Source organism: Zootoca vivipara, chromosome 13 (assembly GCF_965207765.1).
Source record: "Zootoca vivipara chromosome 13, rZooViv2.hap1.1, whole genome shotgun sequence".
Taxonomy (NCBI): Eukaryota; Metazoa; Chordata; class Lepidosauria; order Squamata; family Lacertidae; genus Zootoca; species Zootoca vivipara.
The window spans coordinates 31,678,943-31,704,854 of NC_142596.1; the positions used below are offsets into that span (position 1 = coordinate 31,678,943).

Consider the following 25,912-nt stretch of genomic DNA (forward strand, 5'->3'; position numbering starts at 1 on the left):
TTGGTTTATTTTGAATTTTATTAGGGTTTTAAAAAGGTATCTATTTCTCCAGCAGGGTAAGTCACATTTGAGGATTGCAGGAGTTCAGTTTCAGACAAAGGAAGAAGAAAAAAATCAGCTTTGCATTACTTCATTATAGCTCATGTGTTTTAATATTTAAATTTAACTTTTAGTAATATGCAAGCCAAGCTCAGCTTCAATGCAGGATACACTATTATGTAAAAACTGCCCCACATTCATGTTAAGTTTGGTTTACATGGGGAAAGAGATGAGACAAAGGTCACTGGAAGGCATTCAAATTGAACCAGATAAAAATGTGGAACTGCAATCGACTAATTTCCCACCACATCCCAAAGCGCTAAACATGTCTGTTTTACAATAGTCTTATTCTTCCAGAAGTCACAACCAATGGAAATAATCCACACTGGATATTTAAGTTAATTCATTACACACCCATTTCCCAGATGAGGCCATCATGCAGTCTAGCTTTGTTTGTTTGTTTTGGCAGGAGGCTGAATATTTCAACAGCAAATACAAGGGTTTCAAAAAGCAGTAAAAATAAAGTTTGTCGAAAGACTTACAAGCACACACACTATTAGTGCAGCTAGATTATCAAAGCCAGCTTTTTTTTTTACCAAAAAGGAAAAGAAATGGCACCAAAAATATAAAAAAAATGCTTGACAAATTTTGTTCAGAGGAGCTAGACTGATAGCAAAGCTTCAAAGCATTAGTGAACAGAGGAATTATTATATTCTATCTGGTAGGGGTTGAGGGAAGAACTCCACACATCAAGATCCACATTTCAATCTTTTCAAACTCATTAAGCGATAAAACAAATGTATCATATCCTGCTCCACCTAGCATTATGGGCTGGCCCTCACTTAACTACTTTGGAGAAAACATACCACTGATCAGAAAAAACCCAGTGTTTAGTGAAGCCCTAGAAAAACCTTCCTCTACTAGTTCTGTACACCTATGAACTAAATCAATTTAGGAGTGAGGGGGTTGGGGAGCATAGCAGTGGCAGACGTTATTATGCGACGTTTGTCCATTCCAGGCTGATTGCTACCAAAAATACAAGACTCTGCCCACTGTTCTGGGCTTCTCAATTAAACAGTCTCCTCCTATGTTTCTGAAGTGCCACCTTTTTGGCAGAAAAAGCTGGTGGGTAGTCAGGTTTCTTGCACTGTGGTCTTGAGTCACTACGGCACATACCAGTGTGAATTCTCACGATGGAAGCTAGTCCTGGACCACATGCAAATTACAAATGTCACACAGAAGCCGTGGTGCACTTTTTTTAGGTCAACAATAGTGAACTAGCTGTACATACATTGGCAACCTTTAGAAAGTGTCGTCTCTGGGTTTGTTTTAAAATCCACGCATAGTATCATGAACTACACAGTATCATGTAGCCACAAACACCACGTAACTTTTTTTTTTAAAAAAAAATCTTTGTTTAGCAACTCCCCCAAGCTGTTTGTATTTTAGCAATACTTAAAAGCTCTACAAAAGCAAAAAAGCAACATGCTTCTTGCAATGCATGTTCCTGGCCTCAGAAAGTTATACAAGTACCCTGTGGTTCAAAGCAGACTTCTTCTAAATGGTGACAAAAGGGCACCTGTGCCAGGACACCTCAAGGCAGAAAAATTGAAGAGCTACTTGTGACTTGATACCAGCCAACTAGTCATGCTGTTGCATCCCACGATCCAACAGGGTTCCCTGTAGGTATTCGAAGCGTAAACAGATCCCCCCTCCCCTGCCTCACAACAGCCATTTGCAGGGCGCTTCCAGCCAGAAAGATCCAAATGCATTTTGAGCTCTCCATCCTGTTAAGTGAAATGGGGAAGTGACCATGGGGGTGGAGACCTGGGTTTGCATTTGCATTCTAGGGTTTAAAGAGGGTGATGATGCTGCCTAGCTGGTCAGGCCAAGCAGTGTTTAAATTGAATTACTTGCAGGCTAGGCTGCTTTAAAAAGCCCCCAGTTAGGTAAGCAGAAAGTAGGCGAGACATCATTCCATTCACCACTTGATTAAGACTGGGTAGATCTCAGGAACTAGGCATGGGTGGGGGCCTTCTGCAACAACTGTCTCAGTTCACACGTAACAGCAGCTAAACCATGGCTTAAGTGTGAATAGTTTGAACAAGTGGTGCAAGGGTCCCTGGACTGAGAACAGCTGCCCCAGCGCCCTCCCCACGGTACCCCACTAGCCAGGGTTAAGCCATAGCTTGGCTTAGCATTACATCCAAACCAGGCCTGTGGTTTTGTCTCTCCCAGAGTGAGAAACCAATAACAAACCATGGCTACAGTTCATGGCTTGTCTGCCCACTGCAAGCCCAGGTCTGGGTGCACCACTAAGCCAACCATGTCTAACTTCACTGGGCAAAGAGAGTAACAGCTGCAATCTTGGGCACAGGAACCAACCAGCCCACTTCCTCAGTTGCGCTAAGCCACTGTTTTGACTTTCCGTTACATGCTAACTGGGTCACTGTCACCGGTTTCTTTCCCACACAGGTGGTGGAGAATAGCCCTTACATGCTGGTCCTCTTCTAAGCCTCCCTTCAACATTCTCCAAGGTTCACTTAGCTGATCAAACACACATGACTGACATTGAGAAAATATGGTACAGCCAGAAACCTGCTTCACCAAGGGTGCCACAGGGTGGCAGAACTTGGCTATTTGCTCACATTCAAGGCCACACCAGCTTAAACCCAAGACTTTTCTTTCAGTTTGTGTCTGCTGCATATTGCACTGAAGCCAGTGGAAACATTTCAGGATTATTTCCTAGAGAAATTTATTTCATGGGACTTTGAAAACAGCCACAACTTGCCCCAGTCGGAAGACCTGCACTGGCTGACTTTGGTGATTTAAGTCATGTCTCCTTAAGTGGCTTGGAAGTCATACACAACATAGTGAGAAAACATCCAATATCCTTAAAAACAAAACAAAACAAGTCCCATTCATCCATTTCCTCATCATTCCACAATGATAATTTCTTCACAGGAAGCACACAATACAAGTCATGTAGTACCCAAGCTACCTGTTCGCCAGTGACAGAACATGTTCCTCTGTGGCAATTAATGCAGAATTATGCTGATTACTTACAAGGGAATACTCAAGTAATAATGGGCAATCAGCTGAAAGACTTCCAATTAAAAGTTCTTGGGCCAGGAGGCTGTGGAAGGTGAGACTGGTGCAGCAATGTCAGAGTTCTCTCACACACAAAGCAAATCCAATGAAGATCCTTTTTAGCACTGATTTAGTTTCCATTGCAGAACCATCGTAGAACCTCTTTACATTGCCACACAGCCACCATCAACTGCTTTGGGAACTTAAAAAAGGGTACAGGCCAATACTTAATTATAAATTTGCACACTTAACTATATAGAAATTAATGCGCCCAGTAGAACTTTTAAGAAGAAAATATTTATATATTTATATATATATATATATATATATATATATATATATATATATTCAAAAAAGAAGCCTGCAGGTCTTACATGCCAAGTCATGTTTTTGACACTGTTGTCAAAATGGCAGTACTGTTGAAGCAAGTATTTAAACACAGCAAGAAAAAAAAGGACAGAAAAGCATTTCTATAACCAAATAAATGTCTTGATATTTCCTTTTTTCCCTTTAAGAGTACAAGTAAGGTCACTTTTTAGCCTTGGAACGGATGCATGTTCTGCCTGCGATGAGCTTGCTAGCTACTACACAACATTGGAAGTCCTCTGCTAAAGAAATCTAAATTTGAAGAAAGCTGTAGTTACAAGAGAAGAATCTACTGTCAGTACATAAGCTTTCCTTTATGGCAATTATTGAATCTGTGTGACTTGGGAGGAGAGCGCCTCAGGTTTGTTTCCCCAGCAGTAGGTACACTGTGGATCGAGTGCCTTTAAAGCAGCATGGGGAGGGGGGAAATGAGGAAGAGGGAGAGGTGGGGATCAAAAGGTTTTGCCATTTAGATCATACGATTGCGTTTATGGGTTGGGGAGTCCGTAATGCCATCACCACACTGGGCTGAGGTACGCTTTCTAGTTCCACCATTGTCCAAGTGGAGTGCCATTTCTTCGGATATGAAAGTGTTCAAGTCAACGTCATGGAGTCCATTTCTCCTTCGACTACTGTTGGAGCCGCTGCTCACATGAGTGGGTGAGCCCGGGGTACTCGAACGAACACTTATACTAGCCATTGCGCCACTAAGACCTGAAGGAAAGAAGGAGAAAGCAGAAATTAGAAAAGAGTCAGCATCCAAAAAAAAAAAAGCTCCATCAGCCCAACTCCAAAGTTAGACAGCATGTGTCTTAAGGACCGTTCCAAACCCTCACGATCAAAATTGCAAGACTGGCAGAATCAGAAATCACAAGTCACACAGAGCAATGCACAGTGTATTTCAATTCATTAACTGAGGCCTAGGGATCTTCAGGGGCTTTATGGCTTTTGAGGATCTCCAGAGAGCAGCCCAGTGGGCATAATCAAATCAGTTAGGGACATTAGAAGAGCCCACATACTTTCCACATGCAAGAAGTTCAGAACAAGGTGGGACAAGTTTATGTACTGTAAAGTACTTCCTGTGACCAAAAGATCAAGGTCAATGATTGAATTGGAATTCCCCCCCCCCAATGAAATTTCTCTTATGCAGATTAGGGTAACTTACATTGGAAAATTCTCTTGTGCTCTAATTTAGTATGTTGACATAACAACAGAACTGTTGGATAAGGACAAAGTCCATCTAGGCTCAACACCCAGTTCTCACAGTGGTCAACCAGATATGCCTCTGAGAAGCCTGCAAACAGGGCCTGAATCTACTTGCATTTAACAAAGCCCAAAACTGCAGAGCCTGCCAAATATTGTATTCACAATGGCTATTCATTCATTGTTACTAATGAACTTATCAAACAGCAAACCTTCACACACAAAAAGTACAGTGGTGCCTCGCTAGACGAATTTAATTCGTTCCACAGGTCTTTTCTTATAACGAAAAATTCGTCTAGCGAATCCCATAGGAATGCATTGATTTTTTTTTTGCCCATGGGAACGCATTGAATTTCAATGCATTCCTATTGGAAACCGCGATTCGCTAGACGAATTTTTCGTAAAACGCATTCGTCTAGTGAGGCAACCTCCGCTAGAAAAAACCTTTCGTTAAGCGGAAATTTCGTTAAGCAGGGCATTCGTTAAGCGAGGCACCACTGTAATGGCATTTTGGGGAATGGGGATTTTCTGCCCCACATCACTGATCACAAGCAATGTTCTAGTCCAGCCTTGAGCCCCCAGCTATTGTTGGACTACAACTCCCATCAGCCATCTGAGGACTCAACATTGGAGAAGGCCACCCGAGCCCTCTTGAGGCTTGCACGGAAGTGCTCTGCTTCAACCAGCATCTAATGGAAGGTATCCTTTCCTGGCCCCCTTTTCCCTTCCCATGTAGAGTGCCAATTCAGGCAAGACTGGGAAGAAGACCAGGTTCTTGGTTGCCTTGGTAACCCACAATGTTATACAAGGGATTGGGAATTCAAAACATTTTTCCAACTCTGCGTTCTAGTCACTTGCTTAAGCCACAGTATAAGAATTTCTGAATTGGGGGCAGGGGCTTGCTGTCTTTCTGTGGTACTTGGGAATCTGCACTTTTGTTACTTGTCAGAGCATTAGTGGTAGGTTCATCAACCATATAAGGGTAATCTGGGTAGGTTTATGAGAAAGTCACATTAAACTGGACAACACCAAATTCAGTCATTGCAAAAGCCACAGCTCATCCACCTAACATCTAAACCAGGCATGGCCAAACTTGGCCATCCAGCTGTTTTGGGACTACAACTCCCATCACCCCTAGCTAACAGGACCAGTGGTCAGGGATTATGGGAATTGTAGTCCCAAAACATCTAGAGGGCCAAGTTTGGTCATGCTTGCTAGGTATTACTGCTGTAACTTCCTCATCAGGACATACCAATTTCTGGGGAAATATAGTTGCCAACTATACTGAAAGATACACAAGTTGGGGAGGGCAAGCTGTTCTAGGAGTATATCATTTTTTTTATCTGTATATCTCCAAGAAGCACGTCAAGACTACCAGGGGAGAGAATTTCAAAATTCCATTGTCTGACAGCAGAAGGGAGCCTAAAGGACGTAGCACTATTCCCAAGAAAGTACATGATGGAATGAGATGCCCCTTTTAAGGAACTTGGAGGCAGCCTGCTGGAACAGCATGCATTTAACTAGCTAGTGGGCTTGTCCAGTCACAGCTTCTACCTAAGAACCTAAAAGCCTGCTGGTTCAGGCCAAAGGCCCATCTTGCCTAACATATCCTGTCGTCTTGTCCTGTTGCTCAATGGTGCATGCATTCAGAGGCATATTACAGTAGCACAATGGCACATTTAAAGTAAAATGTTTTAGCTGGTGGTAAGTTTCAATTCACCTTGGCAGATAAGGTTTCACATGTTTATAGAATAACAGTGTCGCGCAAGACGGACATTTCTAGCACAGGCTTTATGGATATGGTCTGGAGTTCTCCAAATAGTCTGTGGCCCACCCAAGCCCCCTCAGCCTTATAACCGTACACACAGACAGACAAGGTTGCAAGGAGGTAACATGCAGATTTATGCCTTGTAGCAGCAGTCTGTGGAACAATTTTTAGGGCCAGGCTGTTAACCTACACTGGCACATAGCTCTAGCCAAGAATCTGGTTGATTGGTTACAAGGCGAGTGATCAATTACGTTTTAAATTGCATATCACAAGACCCTTAATATTGGTGGTAATACCCTCCCCCTCTGACAGGGTTGCCCCAGCCAGTCTGGGCTGCTTCCAGCATAATAAAAACACAGCAAACATAAAAAAACCTTCCCTATACAGGGCTGCCTCCAGATGTCTTCTAAAGGTTGTGCAGTTATTTATCTCCTTGACATCTGATGGGAGGGCATTCTACAGGGTGGGTGTTACTACTGGGAAGGCCCTCTGCCTGGTTCCCTGTAGCTTCACGTCTTGGAGTGAGGGAATCTCCAGAAGGCCCTCGGAGATAGACCTCAGTGTCCAGGCTGAACAATGGAAGTGGAGATGCTCCTTCAGGTATACAGGGCTGAGGCTGTTTAGGGTTTTAAAGGTCAGCATCAATACTTTGAATCGTGGTTGGAAACGTACTGGGAAGCAATGTAGACTTTTATATATTGGTGTTACATGGTCCTGGCTCAAAATACCAGCCATTAAAAGCTACTTTCACTGTTGAAGTTTTGGTTTAGTTCAGACATTATGTCTGTAGCCATATTTTGAAGTAGCCACGGTGCATCTTTTTTGCTTATTAATAAGCAATCAAGTCACAATGATGCTCAGAGCTACACATTTACAAAAATTAAAATACAGTACAAGAGAATCTGCTTCAGTCAGATGATAAAAATGAAGCATAACTGACCACCAGGTCGTGTTACTCTGCTTCAAGGGTTTAAACTGAAACTTTCAGCCTCAGAATGACAACTTTCTTTAGCAGTTCTAAAAATCACAGAATTTATTCCTGAAGAGCACAGATTTGATGGCAATGATTTACAAAAGTCAACAGTACTCCCCGATTCAAGAGCACGAGGCTCAAATCACATCCATGTTGATACCCACTATAGACCTCTGAAATACTTGCTTCATTTAACAGTCAAACTGTAATGGCCAAATGCCTGCACAATAAAACTGAATGTGCACAGACAGTATGTAGTTTCCAAAGGCAGGCACTTGCAAACCAGCAGTCAAGAAACATACTAGCAGGCCCTTGAAAAATACTGGATCAGAATCCAGAAGAGTAGCATTAGCCTTCTGCAACAGCAACAACAAAACCTGTGGCACTTTTAACAGAATGTAGCAAGTGCATCTGACATAGGGAATTGCCTGAAGAAGCCTTTGTTAACAAACACATTGTTGAGTAATGTGCACCAGGGTTCTTACACTTGCATCTCCCTGCTTTCAGATCTGACAAGAAACAGTTGTCCTTACTGGTCACCAAAGAATCAGCCACACGAGAAAAACACCTTTTGCCTCACCTCCAGCCTTGGAAATCTTTCCAGATGGTGACACATGAGACAAGTGTCCTTCCCTGCAGAAAGCCTCAGAGGTGGGGCTAGCTTAATTCCAATGAGCACCAGATCAGTCAATTAAATTCCTAACCTCATCCAGTCCCAAATAAGCTTTTTTAAAAAAACAAAGGGACACCTCCAAATCCAACATTCTGCTACACAAGATTCCCAGAGGAAGGAGGAAATAATATCTGACCAAGTCACACATTCAGAAGACTAGCAAATATATATTCCTTTTGAGTTTCATGAATTGGGCAAATCTACCAACTCAATTAAATATACAGTTTCATTTCATGGGAGGCCACATGGTGCCTTCTAGACATCACTCCCATCATCCCAACCAGTGGCCATTTCAACCGGAGAATTATAATCCAACAACAGTATCTGGATAGCAAGGTTTTATACTTGCTCCAGGCTTAATTCCATGTAACCTACTCAGCAATCTGAATTTGAGAACAAAGAACTTCTTAGAGAAGTTGACAAATTCAGTCACTGATGGCAATCACTTCTCTCCCCTAAGCAGCAACTCTCAACCAATGTCCCTCTGTTCCCTTATAGGAGGCTGTCTTACAGAGAAGTCAAGATTATTGGTTCAGCTAGCTCTGGAACATCTACACTGACTGGCAGCATCTTTCCAGTGTTTGGCAGAAGTCTCTCCCAGACCTATCCTGAAAAGCCATCCAGCCAATCCTCGCTCCCAGTGAGTTGCTGAGAGGGACATGACACTGGGCTTTTAATAAGTAACTTCTACTTATTCCAACATCCAATGCAAAGTGAGACAAAGTCCCCATCCTCTACACATGGAAGACACCTGGGAGAGTAGGGGGAGAAGGTATAATGGCTGGCGACAAAGCCAAGCCAGAAAATTGTAGACACATACTCTAAAGATAAGTCTGTTGCCACATTCTGACCGAAATAAGTACTGTTAAGTATAGAAAAGTTGAGGGTTCAGGCCACAACCAACAGAACCTATCTTATGAAATGTGAAGACAGAGGTCCTATAGCCCTCGCTTGCTGGTTAACAGCTCCATACAGGAGTTGGTAATATGAAGTGAAGCAACTCCAAGTACACATTACTGCACAAGTGTACCACAGCTAATGGCAAACCAAGGGGGATGAATTATCGCTTAACACAACAGTTAACAGAATGGGAGATTGAGGCTCACGTACCTGGAAAAGTATCTTCTCTAGTACTGCTCTACCCATCTATTAATATTTGTTCTACTTGTTAATCTGATTTCAACTTCTATTGGGCAGGAGATGGAAATGGCCCCACTCCCCCTAAAATTACAGAATTCCTTCCCAAATAATATTTGATTGTCCCTCGTGCTGGCCTCATTGAGGCTCAAGGCAAAAACTTTCATTTACTCAGGCCTTTGGTATGTAATTGACCCTTCTGCTGCCATTGCTCTTCTGCACACTCTGTTATGTTAACATTTTTGTTGTTGTGACGTGTGCAAAATAGTGTTATCGTTAGCCACTCTGTGCTTCCATGTCTGAGCAGGCAGCCACACCAGTAGCTGCAAGCCCTTACCCTGCCAAGTAGCAAGCCACTTTGACATGTAAAAGGCTTTTGAAAGCGGTTTGCAAGATGGCAGGAAAGCCCCATTGTTTGGAGAGAAATACAAATAGGGAACAGGGCACATCAAGCCCATCTGGGATACGACCCAAAGTAGCTTCTCCTGCTGCAGCCAGTGTGTCGATGTATTTCCACAGTGCACCAGAGAAACATCAGATGCAGGAGCCAATGGCCCTACAGGCCTCTCCATAGGTTACACACCCTGTCAAGCAACATCCCCTCTCCCTACCAGTCTTCACCTGTCCTGCTTTGCACCCTCCTTGGAGTGAAATGTGTTCTTGATCTCCAATAATGCTTGTTTGGCTGCATTATATCTGAATCTGGAATGTGAATGTGAGATATGGGCACAGGAACATGCATGCCATGCTCCTATCTGAACTTTCCTGCATTGGATGGGAAAGCCTGAAGGGGCCTTCTAACTGTGTTTGGGCAACTGGGGCTCCCAATTCTGCATCAACTGAATTTGCTTAGAAGCCCCTTTCAGACCTCCCCACTCAATGAAGAAAGATCAGTGAGGGCATGCGGAGAGGCCAGTGTGCACACCCACTACTTGTTTTCCGAATCCCCATTCAAGCACAATGCCTGAACAGGGCCCAATCTGCTAATGGAGTGGTTCACAGAAAGCACAGCTTTTCTAGGCAACAGCTGTCAAAAGAGGCAAGGCAGAGACGGAATCCTCCATGTTCAGGGCAGCACTTTAGAACTGAAGTTGCTAAAGTCAATGAAAGTCTCCTACGTAGGAAACCCGAGAAAAGGGGCTCAGTAACACTAAGCTTTTCTATCTAGGTTTTTTGAGCCACGTTCAGAAGCACAACTGACAATATTTTGCCATGACTGAGCTGGTGCTTGCTGACCCCAATGACCCTGGTTGAGATTCAGACAAACATGTCCTGAAGATTCTTTTATTTGTTTAACAAATAAAACAAAACAATCTGAGGGTTTAGACTACACACTTAACCGTGTTTGCCACCTAAGTGTAATTCCAGATGACTGTGGGGACCTCCACTGTGTGTACAAGCAGGAAATAACCAGAGCAAAAGACCTCAAGGGAGGAAAAACCCACAGCAACCCCATGTGGACTAAACATGCTACACCACGGCCAGGAAATGCTACCCAAGGCAATGTAGCACAACAGTTAAGAGTACCAGCCTAGGACGTGTGGGGACAGGGTTCAAAAATCCCTTAAGTCATTCCGCTTCACTGGAGGTAAGCTTGGGACAGTTATTTCTCAGTCTAACCTACTTCACAGAATTGTTGTGAGGATAAAATGGGGCGTGGGGAAAACCACTGTAAGAATAAGACTGTAGGGATAAAAATGGAAAGCCAGGGCAGGAATAATGGAATTGAGTATCCTGCCGGGGGGGGGGGTAATGTGTGGCACCCTAATGCATTCCAAACTGCAATAACTTACCACAACCTGAAAGAGTTTCTATTCTAAAGCAACCAAAAAAGGGCAGAGATTTCCTCAGTTCTATCTTCCAAGCCCAGCATATATCCAATTAGCACCTCCATCAATGCAGAAATATGCCCCAATCCTGGTCAATGGTAGCTTTCAATTCAATACTGTAACTTCAGGTTGTTTCTGAAGTCTTTTTCCCATGCACAACAGCCCATGACATTACTAAGCAGCAAGGCAAACACGACAAACCAGAAGCCAAAACAGCTCTACCTTGTTTCCAAGTCATAGCACAGCTATGCCTACCTAGCGCTGCATTGTACTCTCTGACTGGCAGCAGCTCTTCAGCAACTTGAACCCTGTTTCAGGGATCATTTAACTGGAGATGTGGGGAACTGAACCTTGTGCTGAGATGTAAGTCATTGTTCTCAATCCCACACACGCCCAAATAGATGCATAAATACATACGTAACAGAAAGCCTGAGAAGGTTTGCTCTATTAACATTGGGGTTCTCAAAGTCTTTTCTCAGGCTGAAGGCCACATTCCCTTCTGGTCAACCTACTGGGGTTGGGAGTGGAGGGTGGCGCAAGGAACAACAATTTTACCTTTGTACGGTTTCTACATACACAAACACACACACCCCTCCATTTTCAACCCAGGCAAGCAAGTCATTATTAGAGTTCAAGGACAGTATTTCAAGAATTTTAGCCAGCCAGGCAACAACAATCAAGGAGAGTGTGAAGCAGGTCCAGTGAAGGGTGTTGCCTGAGCAAGGGTAAGAGGGGCCTGGAGGGCAGCATTCAGCACTAGAGCCTGAAGTTTCCATTCCTGGTTATGAATTACACCAAAACATTTTTTAAAAAATCTTGCCTTGCTGTGTTTATCCAAACCTAGGCAACATTTAGAAGGGCATCATATATTATGCCTCTAAAAATAAAAAAAATCAAACATTAAAATGTGTTTCTTTCCCTAAAAACAATGCAAGTTAAATGTCACCTCTTTAGTATGTGAAGCTAAGCAAGTGTGGGTCTGATCTGTGCCAGGAAAAGAACCCAAATAAGCTATTCTGGAAGAGCAGGTCAACTTGTTCTTCAAACATCCATTATTGAAATGCCCACACCTCTAAAATCTTACAACCCTGGCGTCTTCCATCTTCTCGAAACTGAGTCATCAGTAGTAATTTATAAGAGAGCTTGCAATCATTCTAAATCAAGCCTCCTCCCCCATACATGCAGGTGACTTCGAATGGTTTTCTATTTCAGTTGCATCAGCCTGCACTTCAATTTGAGCATGTCTGCACCACTGGGATCTTTTCATAGGCATGCACTCAAGTGGTAAGTTTAGCACTGTGAAACAAGTAGGGAATAGCATTTCAGCAGGAAGCATGTTCTTTTCTTGCAAGGATGAAGGTGTCCAAACAAGCTAGTAGTGTTTCAAATTCCCCTATCCTGCAAGAAGGCTGTTAAACTACAGTGGTACCTCTACTTACGAATAACTCTACTTACTAATGTTTCTACTTATGAATGGAGCTCTGTCCGCCATCTTGGATGCAGTTTAGATAGGATTTTTTCTATTTACGATTTTTTTCTCCAAATGCATTCCTATGGGATTTGACTTACAAATTTTTCGACTTACGGATGTGCGTTTGGAACGCATTAAATTTGTAAGTAGAGGTACCACTGTAATAAGTACACATTCATTTGACTGCTGGCCAGCTACAGATTCCAAATTCATGTACACTTAGCCAAAAACAATCATGCATCATATTAACAAATAGAGCATGGATGCAAGCCTCATCTCATGATATGCAAGAAGGTATCAGCCAGTGTACCCAAGCGAAAAGTTTACAAAGCTGGAACTACTTTCACCTAAATTGCACCTTAGACTTTATGATTCTTGCTCAAGTCCCTGGGAAGACAAAATGGCTGAAAGCATAGCTTAAAGAGCCACAGGAGCAAGGCTGTCCCATGCACAAACAAAAAACTGCTTAACAGTTTACTATCATCAAGCAACATATCCATTTTGTTAAATAAAAATAATCAATTAATAGAAACTCCAAAACTTCACATTTTTGAAGTGCCCCCTTTTCCCTCTGGTAGAAGACGAGGGAAACCAAGCTTTTTTCTTTTCCCAACATATGTTTCTTAAGCCCTGCTCAACTATGTTCATAACAAGAAAGTGGGTTTTTTGTGTATTTGGAGCTAGCAGAGTTAAGGAACAGTGATTCAGAGCTATACAACCCTTTGATACCAACATGGAATATTCACTGGAAAGTGCACTAACCAGCTTCTAGGGCAAGAAACAACAAATTACTCTACAGCTAGATGCAACTGCAGAAAATGCAAATGAGGTGTCAAGCTACTAAGAGCCAGTCCAACGTGCCTTTACTCTTCATGTTAGCTGCCGTAACACCTCACGGTCATTAAAGAAGTTAAAAGAGTGTAGAGGCGTGAGCTTTAAACACCCATTCCTATAAAAAGCATTGAAAAAGCCAGAACCATTACCATGGAGAGCTATGGCTTCTCGGAAGGGCTGCAAGTCCGTCTCCACAGAGGAGCTAGTTTCTGTCGAAGTAGCTCGGTTAGGGGATACTACAGTTAGTCTTGGGGGAGCTCTAGAGTTTCGTGGAGGAGGCGCTTTCCCACACAGGAAGCTGATTAAGTCTTCTCTGCGAATAGTTCTTCTGCGCTTTTTAACCCAAGCCAACACATCCTTGTTACGACGCTGATAGCCAATATGGATTCCTACATCGAAACTCCGCTGATGGGCATCCACGCTTTCTGGAAAAAGAGAGAAGAATTTTAGGAGGTGCATTAAGTACACAGTTACAATCTGCTTCTGGGGTCAAATACTGACTTCATGTGACTCACTTAAAACACTTTTGAGCCTCTTTGTGCAACCTGTGAAAAGTAGCACTAAATGTATGGTTTCTTTGCTTCCCTCCACCACTTCCCATGGAGTTGCACACATTTGAAACCGGTTTTTGTTTTTAAACATCTCTTTTCTGTGTGAAGTTTCTCTAAACTTACAAGTGTCCTTTTAAAAGTTGTGCTCTGCTGGATGCAGCATGAAGGCAAAAACCGCTCTGGTTTGCTCAACTAGCAAAGGGGGGGGGGGGTGAGGGGAGAAGAAGCAATGAAAGTTCAGTCAAAAGAAGCAAAAGAAATTAAAAAAGGAGCATACAAAACAAGCTGCCAGATGTCATGGCTTTGCTCTGAGAATGTTTTATGTCTCAGGGTGAAGAGATAATAAAAATAAAGGCAGGAAGCATTTATTTCATGATTATGATCACATAGAAAGATTGGTCTGTTTCCTGTATCCATCTCCTCCTTGTCTCACTCCAATGGGATTAAAATGGGATTTAATCCTATTAAACTTTTGTCTGATTAAAAAAATCTTTTGCCAACCTGATGCCCTCCAGATGTTTTGAAGAACAGCTTCCATGAGTCCCAAATTTATGGCAAAGTTGGCTTAAAAGGTTAAGCATATAAACCACATACATAGTAACTGTATAATAATGATTGTAGCAAAGTAATATTTGATTTTTTAAGCTGACAAAATCTTTTGGGGGGCAACACTGACAAGAGTTCTTGCCACACATTCAAGAGCATTATCTTGTGCTGCTATAGGCATGCAATGCGGAAAAGCAGTGGCACACTCTTACGGGGTTTCATGTGAGCCATGATGCATAGTAGTGCTCATTCAAGTTGGGAGGGTGTGCACAGTAATATTTAACACAGGAAAGTGTAACCTACAGATAGTGTCAGTGCTCATTAACTCAAGGGGAAGATTTGAATTAAGCATTTTTGAGCAGACATGTAATTTTAGCCCAGGAGTTCTGGGATATCCCAAGGTAAACAGACTCTTGACATCAGACAGAAGCATTAGGAATAAGTTTAGGAGTCAAGTACAACCTTATTAATCCTCCAAAAAGGTTACCAACATCACATCTGGCAAACTATTCATGCACGCTACCTAGAACAAACGATTTCAAATTTCAAGTGGCATGAAATTTTTGAGGAGACATCGTTTATACAGAAATACCCCTCAAGCACTGCAAACTGCACTGCTCATTTTACAAACATGAACAAACGGGAAATCGTAAGACTTGCCTAGCCAACGCAAGGAATCCAGCAGCTGATGCCAACTGCCTCAACCCAAGCCAAATGGTATCCATGGTAGATCATTCTAGCTCTTGCAACCGGCAACAGACTGGCCTACTTTACACAATCATGCTTTCACATTTGATGAAAGCAGCACCCCAACAGTGGCCTACACGTATGATCAAGACACACTAGATCCTTCTCCTATCAGTTCAGCTCAAACAGAATGTTTTTCAACCAAGTCAGTTTGCATATTCAGCAGTGAGACCATCAGATGTTGAGTAACCATGCACAACAATGTGACCCAGCCCTTGAGCTGCAAACAGAGTAAAATATACATTTATTCCCAGGAGAATGCCATGGGGCCTAGCCCTACAATCGAAGCAAAGCCAGAAATTAGAACAGCCATAAGTTGTATCAAAACTACTCTGGCAGTTTGAAACTGCACGCATGCCTTAAAAGTCAATTTAACAATTGTTCCATTCTTCCAATTCAAGAGAAAATTATATATGATAAGTTCTGAAATAATAGCAGAACATTTGGCATATGCAAGAGGCTTGCTTCACACAACCATTGTGCTTCACACAACTCCACCCATTCCATTACTGGATGAGTATCTATTCTTAACAGGAAAATTTAAGCCATTTAGCATACTGTACTAAACCCCTTTTCACTGGTAGATGTTTGGGAGGGGGATCTAACACCTATGAAAATGCGTAAATCTTTTCATGAGCTCTAGAACAACTATTCGATTCTCACACTATACAGCAATTCCATTTCCAAATTCATTCACAAGGCAGCCAGAGCCCACTATTCAGGATATCCACAGCTGGTATCATATCAATAGGTTATCAAGATGAGTGGCTGTTCGCATGGGGTTCAGAACTGAACTATAGTTATTCTGCTGCTGACCCAGCAACTTATAATGCAGAGCTATGACTACTAGGAAGAAAAAACTACACAACGCTAAAGCATTTGCATTAGAATATTATAACCTTCAGTTTCTTCTATGAAGTCTCATTAAGATCCCTTTGGTAGAGTTAATCTGAGCACAGACACCAAATGCCTTGAAGTAACTGTTTACTGCTGATTTATTGCTGTTAACTACTGCAGGAGGTGCCCCATGGCTGTAGCATTTGCTCATGGCCAGTGGTAGTTTGGTGTTAAGTGATGGCTACAAGCGTAAGGAATAATTTACAGGAACTACAATAAATTACAGTACTCCCTACCCTCCTGCAACCAACACAGCTATTAAAGAATTGTGTTTATTGTATTTCATATATCACTTTTATTGTTGGACACCTTGACCTTTAGGGGAAGTAGAAGTTTAAAGCAAATGAGCTCAAGTCAAGAGCGCCCTGAGTCACTTCCTCCTCTCTGGGTCTACTAAAGCTGCCAGGGGTCAGTAACAGATGTAAGGCACATGACAGCCAAAATCAAGCCAGACAAACAGATCACAGAGGAGTATAATGGGGGTAGGCAATAAAAAGAAACAGGTGCAATCTGACAGCCACCTTTATGCTTCTTGAGAGGGAGGGTGAGGGGAAAACATCTGCTATTTAGCCCAGGCAGCACCATACTGCACCTTTACCACATTATACAAGGGTTTTGATTACACGCAACTGCCATTGAGGTGACCACCACCATCAGTTATTAATCTCAAGTGTCACAGTGTTTATGCCCATTACCACCTTCCAGTGGGCATCTTAACTTTCATTTATGAAACTTTGTTCCAATACGCTTATCTTATTGGTATTGGGGAATTAGGAGAGTAGACCGAGCAGTTTCATCAATTTGATCCCAATCTGAACGAAGAGCTTGCCCATGGGAAACAAGCAAGCTTAAAAGTCTCCTAACGTAAGTTTTTACAAAATGGAATTGCATGCATAGAATTAATGTTAAAAGATACTTCCGCGACACAGAAATTGCCAAGGAAGCAAAAGCAATTTTCTCTATCAATATACTAATGCTTATTACATTAGAATTATATAAAAAGCATACTGAGCTGCTTTTCAACAGTAAATACCTGTCTGCAAAGGCGAGACAGAACAGAATGAGAAGTTACCCAACTCACTTAACATGTTTTAAGTCCTACTTCTTATGACTGCACACTGACAACCATCTATGCTTGTATCTGCCCTCTACAGATACTTCAGCTAGCATCCAGAATAGACACACTCAAGAGTTGTGTGACACCGCATTCCAGAGTTGCAGTGACAAGAAAAGCTTATGATCTTCATACCAGCCAAGTAGTCACATGTCATTTCAAGCTGAAGGAACTGAAAACAAGCCTTCCTTCAGCTTTGTTTTTAACAGACCTTATAGGGAGACTTCAAAACATGAGCACTACTAACAAAAAGGGTAAAATTATCTTGCTTTTATTGGGCATCTTCAACCACTAGCAAACTACACAATTTGGCAACTATTTACACCACCACTGGACCTATATATTAGAAACACTCCTAAAATTTGCTCGACTTGCAAAATCCTCAGCACAAGTTTTTACCTGCTAAAAAGTGTTGCAAGTTTGACCAGCTATACTCTGCACTTTCAATCCTATCCTTACTGAGTTAGGAAATACATGCATTCCACTTTGTCCTTGGCAACTTTGTAAATTGCACTGTGATTTATCAACAGCAATATATCAAAGTGAGAACTACAGTCTTAGACTGACACTCCTTGTTTGTACACATCTTCCTATTCTGACTAGTGCCATTATGCTTGGCATGATTATCAGCAATTTTCTTACTTGGGGTTAACAGACTGACCTCCCACTGAACAATTAGAACTACTGCACTGTATTGACTGGGCGACAAAGCCAGTTCAGAAAGCAAATTGTTTTACCTTGAAAGGCCACCGTCAGTAGGATCCAAATGAAGAGACAGTTGTTTACTTTATGTATTATGAGTAATTGAACGATGGTGGATGGACATTTTTGTAGGACTGCTAACACATATACATAATGTGAAATTGTGTGTGCACGGTGTCAAAAGGTACCTGTGTCCATTCTTGGTGTGGAAATAGCAGTACACAAGTCTGGCAGTAAATTAAAAATTTGACACCTTTTTCCTAGTCAGATTCATACATTTAGAATAGTGTTCCTTACTCAAGGAGCTGTTCCAGTTTTGAAAATATCAAAGCAGATTTGCTACCTTGGTTCTAAGCACCCTTTGAAGATCCAACTGGAATTAATGTTGCCATACGAGTAGAACATACACACATAGATCCAGCTACTAAGGTTGAGGTGGCAAACTCAGTAAGAACAAGTCTATCTGCAAGACAATGTCAATCCATGGCAAAAGCGAAGTAGTTGCCTCTATCTTAAATATTATCAATGTGTCAATTTGAAAGTCAATGTAGTACAGTGGTTAGCACGTTAAAGGAAGCACTGGGAAGACATGGATTCAATCCTGCACTGTTAAAGATCACTGGGTGGCCTTGCCCCAGTCACTCTGAGCCTCTGACCCAGTCACTACATCACAGAATTACTGAGAGAATAAAATGTGAAGGAGAAGGGCACATGCTACCCCAATATAAGAGGAAGAGCGGGAAGCAAACAGCATTTATACACAATTTTTGCTGTACTATATAATCCTTACTAAATTACATGTACGGATAGGTCAGTACAGATGGAGGGTGTAGAGAGAGTTATCTACACAAGACTTCCTGGTGAGTCCATAGCCAAGACATCTACTAGAGATTTCACAGCTCGCCTTTTTACCATTGTGCTACAGTACAGGGCCGGGCGATACCTGTTTTTCAATATCGTGATAGATCACCAACTAAACATCATAATATATCAATACATCACAATGTCTGAAATAAGTATGGAACTATGTAGAGGCATTGGCTGGCTTCATGGTTTCTCCCACATTGTGATTTCGCAAGATATTGCCAGGTCAAAAATTATGACTCCGGTAACACAAAATGAATTTCAAACTGGTTTTGGACGATTTGTCTACCTATTTGTGTAAGAAAGACCTGTAGCTCAGTTGAAGAGCACATGTTCTCCATGCTTAAAAGGAGCCAGAGCTTGAAGCTGTGGAGAACCACTGATTGTTCGTGTCAACAGTGCTCCTGAAGTCGTGCTCACTACCGGTATAAGGCAGCTTTCAGTGTTTCTATGTTCTTATATGAGCTGATAGGATTTCAGGAGAACCTCTGCTCAAGAACTAGTGCTGCTGCATTAGCACTGGCACAATTTCCTGCAGTATCCTGCAATTTAAGTGGGCTGGGCTACCAGCCTTGGTAAACATCCTGTCCCAACTTCACCTACAGTTGACTTTCCACAGCTTTAAGCAATGCTCCTGCACTGTCCTAAGCTGCCCTGTAGTACTCAGTGCTCTGGAAAAAGCAACCATCTACCTCTTCCCACCCACTTTCTGCCTTGCACAACTGATGGGCAGGATGCAGTTACAAGACTTGTCTAGCCCACAGATCTTTTGACTCCACATGGCAAATTAATGCTTCACTCTTTACAACACAATTCCATAGGGTTTTTATTTTTATTTTCAATAGGTACATTCATAAGCCAAGTCACTGCTATCACACAGATGCCTTCTCTTACCAAGCAATAAACAAGCAAAATGGCAGCTGGCTGCACAAATAAGGAAAAACAGCACTGACTAATACTATTGGCTGAGTTGGCAAAGACCTCCCTTGATGACTAAGAGCTTGCCATTTTGAGTGTTGCATTCCATTCAAACCACTACACACTGGAAGCTACACCATCTAATTACACCTATTGCTCTATAGCAAGTTACTCACACGATTGCAGAAAAAGTTATGTCTGACTAAACTATTGTTACCCCACCATACTTGGTCAAACGTATCAAAAAGGTAACCTGTGGTTTAACTGAAACACCATTTTGTCAGATGGCCCGTTACTCCTTGAAGAGTCTCCGTATAGGAAATGGGAGCAACTTCAGACTAAGCCAGTAGCATGTAGTCCTGCCTTCAGTTTTCCACCATAAGTGGATGGAAGAGAACCTGTGAACCTTAGGGATGTACCAGTAGCTGGCAAGCTATTCTAGTCTTAGTGTGCCAAGATTCCTGTGCTGGTCTGCAGTCCATAAATCACCAAAACCCCAACCCACAAAAACCCATAATCACATTCTTGACCCCTTCTCATACAAGGCAAACACAAATTGATGTCTATCAGCATAGCACAGCTCCCTAAGTTGAGGGATGAACTGCTGTTATTTAGTTATATTCTGCCTTCCCCCCCCCAAGGCAGCTTACTGTTAAAAATACAAAAATGCAAATAAAATAGAAAAAGCTAAAAACATAGAAATGACAATCATTAAAAGTAAAAAGAGTTATATTAATACCCTAGCAACCAGTATGCACACCGTCTTCTCTGACTGCAAAAAGTAACTTAGATGCTTTGTCATCTACATTCTGGATCCCAACTGATTTGCATTTCACTCAGTGCCACTAAGATCTAAGGTTTTTTAGAAGACAGTATAAATAGCACCAGACTACTACTAGATCAGTTCTCTCCAATGTCAGCTACTACACAGCCAAAAAGTATCAAGACCCAAGAACCACTTTGTTCCTATGGGAAACTATGCTATTATGTCAAGCTGGACACTATTCTAGGAGTCAGCCTCCCCAATTCTGGGCTGTCTGCTTGTAACATAACTTACAGATTTAACCACTTCTAGACTTCCTTGTAGACTCCAGAAATTCCCCTTGCAAGTGTGAAATCAACTTTCTCATGATTCCTACAAGAATGGAGGCTAGCACTGAGTCACAAAGCAACTTTTCAGCCAGTAATGTGCTAGGTTACTCAAGACCCCCATTTCAAACTGTTCAGAAATTAGCTTGAAGCACACCTAGGTTTCTTAGCTGAATAGCTATCTGGACTCAATATCCAAGGGCCAGGTACAGTATACTACAATAGGTGAGACAGAAGACAGACAGACCGACCAAGGTAATTCTGTCTGTGTTGTGATAATGAAGAACCTAGAAAGCTCTTAAGTCATTCCTATGAGGCAGAGGGTCAGAATGAAGGGAATGGAGACACTGATGACAACTTGGGGCACCTCAACATTCCTCTGTTCCAGGGATAGGAAAACTGTGGTGCTCTAGGTACTGTTAGACTCCCAACTTGTATCAGCACTGACCATTGCCCATACTGGCTTGGGCTGATGGGAATCCAACAACATCTGAAGGGCCACAGGTTCCCCACCACCATTCTATTCTATCACAGTTAGGTCTCAAGGCTTACACCAATTCCATATTCTATAACCAAATCCACTGAAGGAAAAGGTGGATCTCAGACTGCCTTATGCACAAATGTTCAGCAATACCTAGGTTTTCTTAACTTGCAAGGCTCTTTTGGTCAAAACATAGTTTGAGAAAGGCTTCTGTAATGAATGGACCTTATCTCAGCGCACTTGTTCCTAAAAGGTGCTCGGACCCAGGCAGACCTACCAGACTGCTGGTAATGCAGGTCAAGGACAATGCAGCACAAAAATGGCTGACATTCAAGATAGGGAAAGGAATGGACAGGTAGGCTCCAAACACTGGAGCAGTTAAACTGATTCATTTCTTCTTCCAAGAACTTTGGCAACAGTCACATAAAAAAAAAAATTGGCTCTATCATTCTGGCGAAAGATTCCTTACAACGAAGATTTTGTCACTCACAAACTCCAAGAACAGTGAAGGGCATGTTTTACATCTTAAAAAGCAGAGACCTCACCTTGCCAACAAAGGTCCGTATAGTTAAAGCTATGTTTTTTTCCCCCAGTAGTGATGTATGGATGTGAGAGCTGAACCATAAAGAAGGCTGATCGCCGAAGAATTGATGCTTTTGAATTATGGTGCTGGAGGAGACTCTTGAGAGTCCCTTGGACTGCAAGAAGATCAAACCTATCCATTATGAAGGAAATCAGCCAGGCAGCCCTGAGTGCTCACTGGAAGGACAGATCGTGAAGCTGAGGCTCCAATACTTTGGCCACCTCATGAGAAGAGAAGACTCCCTGGAAAATACCCTGACGTTGGGAAAGATTGAGGGCACTAGGAGAAGGGGACGACAGAGGACGAGATGGTTGGACAGTGTTCTTGAAGCCACCAACATGAGTCTGACTAAACTGCGGGAGGCAGTGGAAGACAGGAGTGACTGGCATGCTCTGGTCCATGGGGTCACGAAGAGTCAGACACGACTGAACGACTAAACAACAACAACAATCCATATGGTGGAAGCAAAAGGCACTCAATACTTCTACAGGAGTTATTTAGATGCAGGCACCTCAACACATATTATAATTAACAATTATTAACACTGGAAATATCATGGCACCATACTCCAGAGGTGTTGTTCTCTAGAATGGAAACAGTTATCTCTACAGTGTGCAGCAGTATTCTGGGAAAGGGTGGAGTAGGCCTTTTTCTACAACATAGGGCACTGATTTCCAGACCTCAGCATTCTCAAATTTATGATTTATGAATCACTCCTTTCTTCCCAGAAGTCTATCATACATGTCTCTTGTTTGGGAAATACCCAGCTACACACTGCAAGTCACTACTTGAAGGCCAGTGTTCTTCAACCTTGTAGTCCCAAGAGCACCTGGACTACTGACTCCCCAGCCAGTTTAGCCAATGGTAAGAGATAATGGGAGCAGTGGTGCAGTACCTGGAGACTCAAAGTGCTAGGCCATTTATAAAGAACTATACCCCTGCTACCCTCCCAACCAAATATGCAACTCCACAACATTGCATTTTTCCCAAGCCATCTGTAACCACCAGCACCCTATTTCCATATTTATTGTCACAAATATACAACTGCACTGTCCAGCAATGCTCACTGATTGTATGGGAAGGCAAGAGGGAAAACCTGGCTGACCAACCTAACTTTGAAAGTGGCAAGTTATTCTGATATCTGTAACTGCAGTACCACAGTCAGGTAAAGCACAGCAAACCTTTACCAAACTGAAGAACTGTGTGGCCACAATTTGTGCAACTACTGCAACAGAAACAGAGGAGGGGAGCAGGAAACTGCACAACAGTCAATGTGGTGTAGCAGATAGTGTTGGGCTAGTTCCTGGGAGACCAGGTTTTAAATCCCCACTTGGCCCTGAAGTTCACTAGGTACCCTGAGACAGTCGTCTCACAGTTTGGCCGACCTCACAGGATGGCTGCAGGATAAAATGGGGAGGGAGGGTTGAACTATGTATGCCACCTTGAGCTCCTTGGAGAAAAGATGGCCTATAAATGCAGTAATAAAAATAGATAAACAAACTAACATTTCCTAGCAAACACATTCCCCTGCCCCCGCTGGAGCAGAAATGCCCAAAAGTATGAAGTGCATTTATTAACAAGACTATGATTGAAGGAGGTAAGAGATGAAGAGGCACAGCGTGACTGTCAAACAACCACCACCACCACCACCGGAAAAATAACTCAGTTGGAAACAGCTATTCCTCTACTTGTCCTCTTTAGGCCCCATTCATCCTGCCACCCTCCCCACAACCCACTACCAACCTGAAATCTCTCACCTTTGTACAGATTGGTGACAGCAGTGGCTGCATTCTGGAATGGGACCCACAAGGAGAGGCCCGGCTGCTGACACACACGGTCTGTGCGGGGGGGGGGGGGGGGGTGCCAAGAGGAGGAAGAACAAAAGAACAAAAATGAGAAAATGAAGGGAGAGAAAACCACCTAACTCGCTTTTATCTCTTTCTCAGGCTCTGCTTATGATCTGTCACTCAGAATGTCACTCGGCCATGTTGGGCTTCGCCATTTTGTTCAGTTGCCCGGACGGCGGAGGGAGGGGGAAATGGGAGGCCTTTTTTGAACGAGGGGGACAAAAAAAAGATTGAAAAATCAGGATATGAAGCATCCTGGAATTAACCAAGTCTTAATGGAGAGGGGAAGGAGACTACTGGAACCAACCACATGTGAATGGAGGGGGGAGTAAAACTGCTTCCCCTCAAGTAGGGAGAGACTGGAAGCAGGAGGAGGGAAAGACAAACACCATTAAAAGAAAGGGGAAAGGGGAAGCCTACAATAACTCCTTTTCACGTCTTCTCCTCTCTCTCCTCCTTCCACAGGCCCCTCCCAACCCGAGCCTCCCTCTCGCCATTTTGTCGGTGGGAAGGGCCGACGACGGGAAGCTGAAGGGAGGGGCCGGGACGAACCCACTTGCCAACTGCGCGGGGGGGGGGGGGAGCGAGGGAGAAAAGAACGAAGGAGAGACCAACATGCCTTTCTCCCCCTCCGCCCCCCACCCTCCTTATATTTATTTCGTGAGGGGAAAGAAAATGGGGCGCGAGGCGAAAAAAGGAGGGCGGAGGGATCCGCCTCACGCCATTTTGTGTGCGCGCCCGCCGTGTCTGTGTCACGGCGGCCGACTGGAAAGGCCGTGACGGGCGGGCGAGGCCTGGAAGGAAGGCAGGCCGGCCGGTCGGAGGTCCCCCTGACAGGCGCTTCCCGCTCTCCGCCCGCGGCCACTTCCTCCTCGCCTCCCCCTGCAGGCCCCGTTCCCACGAAAGAGAGGGGGGAAGGGAAGCGAAGCAGACACGTCGCCGCCTCTGCCCCTCTCACACGTATCAATGAACACAGACCGCACGTGTGTACGTACACGCGTCAATGCCCAGACACATGAGAAACGCGGAGGCAGGAACGCGTAAGGCACGCAGGCACACGCGACTGCGCACGTATGAACGTGCCGTGTGTTCACTACACGCATTAGCGCGGACACAGGCTTCTCCTTTCTCGCCCTACCCCAGGATACTCAACAGCCCCACGTAGAGGCAGAGGAAACCCCCTTCTCCTATTAAGCAGCCCATTGAGACCCGTCTGTTCTTTGATCTGCTCCAAACCCGCCGTCTTCTCTACCTGTCCCTCCTTAATAGGGGGGTCCCCCTTCCCCAGTTCCATGCCAACTGGCTTCCCCACCCCCTCTATGGATCCCAATCTTCCTCCAAAAGCTCTTCGACCTACCCCGAGAACCTCTCCAGGGTCTCCTCCTCTGCCTTCATGAATGGGGATCCCCAATACCCCTACATGAATAGGGGTGCCCTTCCACATCCCCGCCTCTATACAAGGAGGCCCCCACTAACCACAAGCTATTCGACGTGCCTCCAAATCTACTCCCCCATAAATAGAGGTCCCTATCTCCCTGCTCCTCCCTCCCCCGAAAATAATTAGGAGACACACTTCCCCTCCCCCGCCCCCATGAACTGGAGATACCTCCTAAAACCTCAGTCTCTCCTCCCCAAAAAGAAACCCCTCCCCCATGGCCCTGCCACTTCCTCTATTCCTCCTCCCTCCCTCCCAGCCATCTTAAGAGGGGGCGCTCCCCGTTCCCTCCCCTCTCCCCCTTTTATCCCTCAGGGTCTCCCCCTCCCTTCCTCCTCACCCTTGTAGAGCTGCGCCACGGCCGTGGCCGAGTTCTGGAAGAGGTGCCAGAGCTTCTGCTGCTTGTGCTCGGGCTGCGGGGTGGCGGCGGCGGCAGCAGCGGCGGCGGCCTCGTCGTCGTCCTGCAACTCGGGCGGCAGCGCCCCGTCGTCCTGCTCGGCCTCCGCCAGGCACTGCCGCTCCCACTTGCTGAACCAGTGCTCGGGCCCGTGCAGCTCTTGGATCTCGGCGTCACCTTCCTCCTTGGCCGCCTTCTCCTCCATCTTGCCTCTCCCGCTTCTGTCGTGCCCCGCCGCTCAGCTACCTAAAGTGGGCGCCTCTCGACGGGGACGGGGACGCCATTAGCGGCCCCATAACAACGACGACGACAACAAGGCCGGGGAGCGTCCGGCCCCTCCGTCGCCTCCGACTACACT

At 44.0% G+C, this 25,912-nt stretch overlaps 1 protein-coding gene across 2 annotated transcripts; it reads right to left on the reverse strand.

Moving 5' to 3' along the window:
* HAPSTR1 (HUWE1 associated protein modifying stress responses) lies at positions 1-25,912 on the reverse strand. 2 transcript variants are annotated; one of them, XM_035131015.3, is made up of 4 exons: positions 25,498-25,912; positions 23,633-23,713; positions 13,533-13,808; positions 1-4,209 (listed from the first exon to the last, which is right to left on the reverse strand). In XM_035131015.3, exons 1-4 carry the CDS (start codon positions 25,757-25,759, stop codon positions 3,965-3,967), a joined length of 864 nt encoding a protein of 287 aa, XP_034986906.1. In that variant the 5' UTR covers positions 25,760-25,912; the 3' UTR covers positions 1-3,964. The 2 variants fall into 2 exon arrangements, with proteins under 2 accessions (XP_034986906.1, XP_088513460.1); XM_088657334.1 differs by lacking the exon at positions 23,633-23,713.